A 9,767-nucleotide genomic window follows, 5' to 3' on the forward strand; every position below is an offset into this window, starting at 1 on the left:
TATGTGCCCAAGAAGAAAATGAAATGGTATGGGGAAGAAACGGCAACATATTTGCCATCAAATAATTTTCCTTTATTTTCCATTCTTCTTGCCTTTCTTTAAAATATTTCTCACTTTCCTTTTCTCTTCCCCAGCCAGGTGGTTCATCATTTCATACTGTTTCAGTATGACCTTTCTTTAAATATTTCTTCCTTATCTTGAAGCTTTTCTTGACTCATCTAACCAAAAATAATATCTTTCCTTTAAAGCACCAAAGAACTTCTCTCATCACGTACCTTACCTTACATGGTGAATACTTGTGAACTTTTCTTCTTCCCATCGCTAGATTATAAGATCCTTGAGGGTTGTGTTAGTGTTAGTCACTCAGTTGTGTCCATCTCTTTGTGACCCCATGGACTGCAGGCCACCAGGCTCCTCTGTCCATGGAATTCTCTAGGCAAGAATACTGGAATGAGTGACCATATCCTTCTCCAAAGGATCCTCCCAACCCAGGGATTGAACCCTGGTCTCCTGCATTGCAGGCAGATTCTTTAACATCTGAGCCGTCAGGGAAGCCTTGAGGGTTGGTACTACACAGATTTTTAATTACAGTTTTCTTGAGATGAAACTCCTATGTGATAAAATTGACCCATTTAAAGAGTAAAATTCAACATAAAATGGTGCAGCTGCTATGAAAAACAGTTTCTTCAAAAATTAAAAATAGAATTATCATACAATCCAACAATTCCACTTCTGGGCATATCCAAAAGAATTGAAGGCAAGAACTCAAACAGATATTTGTCCACTCATGTACACAGCAGAATTATTCTCAATAGTGGCATAAAGGCAACCCCAATGTCCATTGACAGATGAATGGATAAACAAAATGTGCTACATATATATATATATATATGTACATATACAGAGGATACAAAGGGATAATATTCAGCCTTAAAAGGTGGGGAATTCTAACACATACTACATGAATAAACCTGAGGCTCTTCTGCTAAGTGAAATGAGCTAGTCACAAAAGGACAAATACTATTTGATTCCACTTATATGAGGTATCTAGAGTACTCACAATTATAGAGTGTAGAATGATGATTGCCAGGGAGAGAAATGGGGAGTTCTGGTTTAATGAGCACAGTTTCAGTTCTACAGGATGAGAAGAGTTCTAGAGATAGATGGTGCAAGATGGTGCTGGTTACACAGCTTTGTGAATGTGCTTAATACCACTGACCTGTACACATAAAAATGGTTATGATGTTAAGTTTTATGTTATATGTATCTTATCATAAAACATTGTTAAAATACATAGTAACAATGTCACCAAAAAAGGAGCACACTTAAGTTGTTTTTAGATATTTGTAAAGTTGTCCAACCATTGCCACAATTTTATTTTACTTTTTTAGACTTAAAAAAATTTTTTTTTTTAGTTTTTTGGCTGTGCCCCATGGCCTGTGGGATCTTATTTCCCCCACCAGGGATTGAACCCATGTCCCCTGCATCAGAAGTGTGCAGTCTTAACCACTGGATTGCCAGGGAAGTATGCCACAAACAATTTTAGAACCTTTTCATCACCCTAAAAAGAAACCCTGTACCCATTAGCAGTCATTCCTCATTGCCCTTCCTCCCAGCTCCTGGCAACTACTAATCAATTTTCTGTCTCTATTGATTTCCCTATTTTGAACATTTCATACAAATGGAATCATATAACATGTAACTTTTTGTGTCCAACTTTAACTTAGCATAATGTTTTTTAAGGCCCATCCACACTATAGGATGTATCATTTACTTTACAGCTGAGTGATTTTTCCAAAGGAGAGATATATTGTCCGTGCATGCTCAGTCATATCTGATTTTTTTGGACCCTATGGACTGTAGCCCGCCAGGCTCCTCTGTCCGTGGGATTCTCCAGGCAAGAATACTGCAGTGGGTTGTCATGCCCTTCCCTGGGGCATCTTCCTGACCTAGGGGTCCAACCTGTGTCTCCTGCCTTTGCAGGTGAATTCTTTACCACTGAAACCAACTGAGTAGCCCCAGAAAGAGATGCTACCTTTTGTTTATTCATGCTGATGGACATTTGGCTTGCTTCTTCTTTTTAATTTAATTTTACTTATTTGGCTGTGCCTGGTCTTAGTTGCAGCACACAGGATCTTCTAACTTTGTTGAGGTATGTGAGGATGTGAACTCTTAACTGCAGCATATAGGACCTGAGAAGGGTTTAAACCCAGGCCCCTGCACTGGGAGCATGGAGTCTTAGCCACTGGACCACCAGGGAAGTCCCTGGCTTCTTTCTTTTTTCTGGCTATTTTGAATAATGCTGCTATGAATATTTGTCTATAAGTTTTGTGTGGACGTATGTCTCCATTTCTCTTGAATTATGTATATAATCACCTACTTGCCTACTCATATGGCAACTCCATGTTAGACATTTTGAGGAACCTCCACCTTGTCTTCTACAGCAAGAGCACCACTTTACAATCCGCCATCAGTGAATCAATGAATCAATTTCTCCATATTCTCACCAGAACTTGTTACTGTCTGTCTTTTTAATTATGGCTATCCTTGTGGGTATGAAGTGGTAGTTCACTGGGATTTTGATCTATATTTCCAAAATAACTGGTGATGTTAGGCATCTCTTTATATGCTTATTGGCCATTTGTATATCTTCCTTGGAGAAACGTTTATTATATCCTCTGCCTAATTTTAAATTCAGGTATATGATTTGAAAATATTCTTTCCCATCCTGTGGGTTTTTTTCACTTTCTTTTTAGTGTCCTTTGAAACACAGAAGTTTTTAATTTTAATGATGTCCAATTTATCTGTTTTTCTTTTCTTTTATTGCTTGTGTTATTGATGCCATTTCTAAGAAATCATTGCTTAATCCGAGCTCATGAAGATTTCCTCATAAGAGTTTTATAGTTTTAGCTCTTACTTTGGTGTTTGATCATTTTAAGTTAATTTTTATGTATGGTGTGAAGTAGAAGTTCAACATCATTCTTTTATGTGTGAATATCCAGTTGTCCCAGCACCGCTTGTTGAAAAAGTCTATTCTTTCCCCATTGGATTATATTGGCACCTTTGTTAAAAATTGATTTTCCATACGTGTATGAATTTATTTGTAGACTCTCAGTTCTATCTCACTGATCTATATGTCTGTCCTTTATGCCACTATCACACTGTCTTGAATACTGTAGATTTGTCAAAAGTTTTGAAATTGGGAAGAATGACTCTTAAAACTTTGTTCTTTTTTTTTTCTATACTGTTTTGGCTATTCTTCATTTCTTGTACTTCTATATGACTTTTAGATTCAGCTTGTTAATTTCTGCACAATACCAGTTGGACTTTTGATAGTTATTGCACTGAATCTGCAGATTTACTTGGGTAGTATTGCCATCTTAACAATATTGTCTCCTGATCCACGAACATGGGGTATCTTTCAATTTACTTAGGTTTCCTTTCATTTCTTTCAGTAACGTTCTTTGGTTTCTCATGCACAAGTCTTAAAGTTCTTCCTCAAATTTATTCCAAAGTATTTTGTTCTTTTAATGCTATTAAAAGTGGAATTGTTTTCTCAATTTCATATTGTTTATTATAGAAATACAATTGATTTTTATATATTGATCTTGCACCCTACAGTCTTGCTGAACTTGTTTACTATTTTGAATAGTGTGTGTGTGTGGATCCTTTTTATTGTTATACCCCCTGGAGCACCTAATACAGTTCGTAACATTAACTAGTATTCAATCCACCTGTAGTCCTTGAGTTGCTGTCTTTGAATGCCACGTTTCCACAGAAACCTTCCATTCACTGAATAATTTCCCATTTTCCAATACCATTGACTCTTTCTTCTTCTCTTTCACTCTTATCTACAGGCTTAGGAACAATGGGCCGAGGCATTGTCATTTCTTTTGCAAAGGCCCAGATCCCTGTGATTGCCGTAGAATCAGACAAGAAGCAGCTAGAGACTGCAAGCAAGATAATAACCTCCATCTTGGAAAAGGAAGCATCCAAAATGCAGCAGAGTGGCCACGCTTGGTCAGGACCAAAACCCAGGTTAACTACATCTATGAAAGAGCTCAGTGGTGTAGATTTAGTCATTGAAGCAGTATATGAGGAAATGAACCTGAAGAAGCGTGTCTTTGCTGAACTATCAGCTATATGCAAGCCAGAAGCATTTTTATGCACCAACACTTCAGCCCTGGACATTGATGAGATTGCTTCTTCCAGTGACCGTCCTCACTTGGTCATTGGCACCCACTTCTTCTCACCAGCTCATGTCATGAAGTTGTTAGAGGTTATTCCCAGCCGATTCTCTTCCCCCACCACCATTGCCACGGTTATGAATTTATCAAAAAAGATTAAGAAGATTGGAGTAGTTGTAGGCAATTGTTTTGGATTTGTTGGGAATCGAATGCTGAGGTCTTATTATGATCAGACATACTTCTTATTAGAAGAAGGCAGTAAACCAGAGGAGATAGATGAGGTGCTGGAAGAGTTTGGTTTTAAAATGGGACCTTTTAGAGTGTCTGATCTTGCTGGGTTGGATATAGGTTGGAAATCCCGCAAAGGGCAAGGTCTTACTGGACCTACATTGCCTCCAGGAAGTTCTGCCCGGAAGCGAGGTGGCCGGAGATATTGCCCAATTCCTGATATGCTGTGTGAGTCAGGACGGTTTGGTCAGAAGACAGGTAAGGGTTGGTACCTTTATGATAAGCCTCTGGGAAGGATTCACAAACCTGATCCCTGGCTTTCCCAATTTCTGGCACAGTACAGGGAAACGTATCACATCAAACCACGAATCATTACCCGGGATGAGATCCTTGAGCGCTGCCTATATTCACTCATCAATGAGGCATTTCGCATCTTGGAAGAAGGGATGGCAGCTACCCCAGAGCACATTGATGTTATCTATTTACACGGGTATGGATGGCCAAGGCACAAGGGTGGGCCCATGTTCTACGCTTCCACAGTTGGGTTGCCCATGGTGCTAGAGAAGTTGCAGAAATACCACAGGCAGAATCCTGATATTCCCCAACTGGAGCCTTGTGACTATCTTAAAAAACTGGCTTCCCAGGGAAACCTTCCTCTGGAAGAGTGGCAAAGCTTGGCAGGACCCCCCAGAAGTAAACTGTGATTCGGCCTTTCAGGTTTTGCCTTACCTGCTGGCATCAGGCAACACTCACTGAATTTCATAGAAACTAATCCAAAGAGATCCAAAGTAAGATTGCTCTGAAATACAAAATGAAAGGAATAATCAGTTGGCTAAAACCCCTCTTTGGATCTTCTGTCTGATGATTCTAATGGGTCAAATCTTCAGGAATGTGCTTCTTATGCCAGCGATCTGTCTGTATCAGATAAATGATTTCAGTTGCACTGAATAAACTTGTGTTAACATTGTAATAACTAAGGAGAGAGGCTCAGGAATAAGTTGAGGTTCCCAGTTCCTTGATCATTTGAGAAATATGTCATCAATTATTAATTGATAAATGCATAAATTCATGTTGAGTCTTTCATCCTCACACACGTGGCAGTGATAGGAAATATTATGGACCCTCCATCAATAGATCCTCATTGTTCACGCCTAAGCATCTTGCACAACACTTAACAGACCTAAAACCTGGAGGGGCATTTATCCAGCAAGGAAGCCTGTGATAAAGGCTTCAGTTCAGAGTCTCAGAGGTAGAGTGGAGACAGTTGGCAGGGTAGGGTCCGCAGTAGGGGTCTGTATGCGTGAACTTGGAAAGCTGCCCAGGGGGAGGCCAGGGGCAAAGTTTCAATGGCAGAAGGGTGTTGAAACTTAAGCAAAACACAGTTGGGAGTTAGTGAGGAAACCACATACTTCAGACCAGAATGGGGAGTCAAAGGAGCTTAAAAAGTCACACTCAACATTATCATTTCTGTCCAAGGCCCATGTGTACAGTTGTCCTTGCTGCTTGTAAGAGGCTCAGTAATGTCTGATGACAATTTCCTCAAGACCACTAGATGTCTTTATTTACCCTTCTATTCAAGCAGCAGTAATGGAAAGTGAACTCTGGGAGATTGTGAAGGACAGGGAAGCCTGGAGTGCTGCAGTCCTTGAGGTCGCAGAACAGGACATAACTGAGTGATGAACAACAACAACAAATTACACTTGTTAACTTAGTGTAAGGTGGGAATCTCAGGGATCTAACCTCCTCTAATTCTGTGATAAAGTAATAATACCAGTTTCCTGGTCATGGGAAGCCTTTGTGATGTTGAGTATGAAATGGTTGAATCCTGACAAGTCTAAAATTATTGAAAAACAAATTTTGTGTAATTTTGTTATAAGAATTCTTCTCTTTTTACTGTTTGCCTTGTTTGGTTAAAAGTTGAGGGGCTAGTCAACCCAATAACTTGTACACAAATGTTTAGAGCAGAACTATTCGTAACAGCCCCAAATTGGAAACAATCCAAGTGTCCATCAACTGATGAATGCCTAAATAAAATGTAAACTGGCCATACAGTAGGATATTATTTAGTCATAAAAAAAAGAGAAGTGCTAATACATACTACAACATGATGAATCTTGAAAATATTATGCTAAGTGAAAACATAGGCAAATCTATTGAGATAGAAAGCAGATTACAGTTTGCCAAAGGCTGAATGATTGGGGGTAGGGAACAGGGTGTGGCTGCTGATAGATACAGAGTTTCTTTCTGGGTTAATGAAAATGTTCTGAAATTATTGTTTTGATGGTTGTATAACTCTGTAAATCTACTTAAAACCATTGAGTTGTATACCCTAAATGTATGAACTGTATGGTATGTGAATTATATCTTAATCAAGTTAATAAACAAGTAAGCAACTTGTTTACTTACTTAGGAAGTCTTGTGGACCCTTCATTCAACAGATACTCTGTGCACCCGTGAACATCTTGCACAGCACTTGGCAGATCAAGAATCTGGAGGGGCATTGATCCAGCAATCCTTTGTCATATAAGGAAACAAATAGGCTTAGGTTATTGTCCTTCAGGGTCATGTGAATGAATTGGTTTTTACGATGTTTTTGCCAAGGAACCCAAGCAAAATTACCAAAAGTTCTAACAGAGAAATCTTGAATGAATATAGTACAAGTTTTCATTGTAAAAAGTAAACCAAAAACAACAAAAAAAAACTTTTAGAATGTGCTTTGAATTGTAGTTCAATTTAGAATAATTTTTGAGATATATATTGTTGGAGTTTATATAATTAAAGAGAAAAATAGAAAAAATTCCTGAAAATAGTAACTCTGCAAAGTAACTTAGTTTCAAATTAATGAACACATAACTTTTTCTTCTTTAGACCTTGCATAGATTTCAATTTTGAGCTCTTTTTTCTTTTTTTTGAGTTCTTAAAACTTCTTTTCCTCCTACATTCTCCTCTAGATCGGGGTTTTGACACTAGAGTGTCTATAAATAGATTTTTATGAGTCCATAATCCCTGAAACTTTATGCTAATATTTGTGTGTATGTATCTGACTGTATTTCTTAGAAAAGGTACCATATCTTATCTTATATCATATTCTCTGAAGTGTCTGTGACTCAATAAATGTTAAGGGCCAACATTTTATATGTATCATGGGAAGAAGAAATTGAGTTTATTTATCCTTATTTTGTATCAAAGGAGGCAAAATTGATTCAAACTATTGGGTTCTGCACACAGCAGTGGTTAATATGAAGAAACCTTTCCAGGATATACTATCCAATTATTGAAAATGCACTTGCTTAAAGGCTTATTTTGTTGTTATTAAAAAATTTGTAAACTATCTTTCAAAAAAATCACCTTCTGAATGACATTTTAAAAATGTGTTCTAATAGTAATTGACTCTGACAAGAACTACATATTACAAGTACCCTTGAAGCTTTGCCATAATACTCCAGCTTTGAAGATGAGACTAATGATATTCCTTAAATCAGAAAAGCCATTGTGCAGCTGTAATTTCTATCTGCTTATTCGTTTCCAGCAGAAATAGGTGTGCTTGCAAGAAAGAGAGTGAGAGGTCCTAACTCCCTTGATTAATGATGTTACAGAAATGTGCCTACAAATCATACTCCACAGCATTGTTGTTCAGTCTCTGCCACTCTTTGTGACCCTATGGCCTGTAATACACCAGGCTTCTCTGTCCTCCACCGTCCCCTGGAGTTTGCTCAGATTCATGTCCATTGAGTTGGTGATACCTTCCAACCATCTAATCCTCTGCCACCCTCTTCTCCTCCTGCCCTCAATCTTTCCCAGCATCAGGGTCTTTTCCAGTGAGTTGGCTCTTTGCATCAGGTGGCCGAAGTATTGGAGCTTCAGCAACAGTCCTTCCAGTGAATATTCAGGGTTGATTCTTTTAGGATTGACTGGTTTGATCTCCTTGCAATCCAAGGGACTCGCAAGAGTCTTCTGTAGTGCCACAGTTCAAAAGCATCAATTCTTTCTCCTGAGCCTTCTTTATGGTCCAGCTCTCACATCTGTACATGACTACTGGAAAAACCGTAGTTTTGACTATACGGACCTTTGCTGGCAAAGTGATGTCTCTGCTTTTTAATATGCTCTCTAAGATTGTCATAGTTTTTCTTCCAAGAGCAAGTGTCTTTTAATTTCATGGCTGCAGTCACAGTCCGTAGTGATTTTAGAGCCCAAGAAAAATAAAACCAGTCACTGTTTCCACTGTTTCCCCATCTATTTGCCATGAAGTAATGGGACCAGATGCCATGATCTTAGTACTTTGAATGTTGAGTTTTAAGCCAGGTTTTTCACACTCCTCTTTCACTCTCATCAAGAGGCTCTTTAGTTCCTCTTTGCTTTTTGCCGTAAGGGTGGTATCGTCTGCATGTTTGAGGTAATTGATATTTCTCCTGGCAATCTTGGTTCCAGCTTGTGCTTCATTCAGTCTGGCATTTCACACGATGCACTTATTTCACATGATGTACTCTGAAGGGTGACAATAGCCTTGATGTACTCCTTTCTCAATTTTGAACCAGTCAGTTGTTCCATGTCTTGTTCTAACTTGCTTCTTAATCTGCATACAAGTTCCTCAGGAGGCAGGTAAGGTCGTCTGGTATTCCAAGCTCTTTAAGAATTTTCCACACAGTTGTCATACACAGTTAAAGGCTTTCAGTTCAGTTCAGTTCAGTTCAGTCACTCAGTCGTGTCCAACTCTTTGCAACCCCATGAACCACAGCATGCCAGGCCTCCCTGTCCATCACCAACTCCTGGAGCCCACCCAAACCCATGTCCATTGAGTGGGTGATGCCACCCAATCATCTCATCCTCTGTCATCCCCTTCTCCTCCTGCCCTCAATCTTTCCCGCCATCAGGGTCTTTTCAATGAGTCAGCTCAGTCAGCTCGTCGCATGAGATGGCCAAACTATTGGAGTTTCAGCTTCAACATCAGTCCTTCCAATAAACACCCAGGCCTAATCTCCTGTAGGATGGACTGGTTGGATCTCCTTGCAAAGGCTTTAGCATTGTCAATGAAGCAGAAATAGATGTTTTTCTGGAATTCCCCCCTGCTTTCTCCATGATCCAACGATTGTTGGCAATTTGACCTCTGGTTCCTCTGCCACTTGGGAACCTGAAATTTCTAGAGTCTTACACTTGTGTTTAAAATAGACACTGAGAAAGTCAGAAATATTGCAGACTCATTAGATTAGCTGAACTTTCTTGGTAGCCATTGATGAGATTAATCCAAATCAAGTTCTCTGGACTATGTTTAAAAACAACTTTAATCACATACACTATTGATACTATGCATAAAGTAGATATCTAATGAGAACATACCTCACAAAGCTATACAAC

The 9,767-nt window shown here is 39.0% G+C and overlaps 1 protein-coding gene across 1 annotated transcript in view; it reads left to right on the forward strand.

Annotated features, from left to right (window-relative positions):
• EHHADH (enoyl-CoA hydratase and 3-hydroxyacyl CoA dehydrogenase) overlaps positions 1–7,113 on the forward strand; it is a 67,920-nt gene extending 60,807 nt beyond the window's left edge. Inside the window, exon 7 of the mRNA XM_068965314.1 lies at positions 3,858–7,113. Within this exon, the coding sequence (XP_068821415.1) occupies positions 3,858–5,119 (1,262 nt within the window). The 3' untranslated portion in view covers positions 5,120–7,113. The remainder of the gene's footprint in view (positions 1–3,857) is intronic.
• The last annotated feature ends 2,654 nt before the right edge of the window (positions 7,114–9,767 follow it).

Source organism: Capricornis sumatraensis, chromosome 1 (assembly GCF_032405125.1).
Source record: "Capricornis sumatraensis isolate serow.1 chromosome 1, serow.2, whole genome shotgun sequence".
Classification (NCBI taxonomy): domain Eukaryota; kingdom Metazoa; phylum Chordata; class Mammalia; order Artiodactyla; family Bovidae; genus Capricornis; species Capricornis sumatraensis.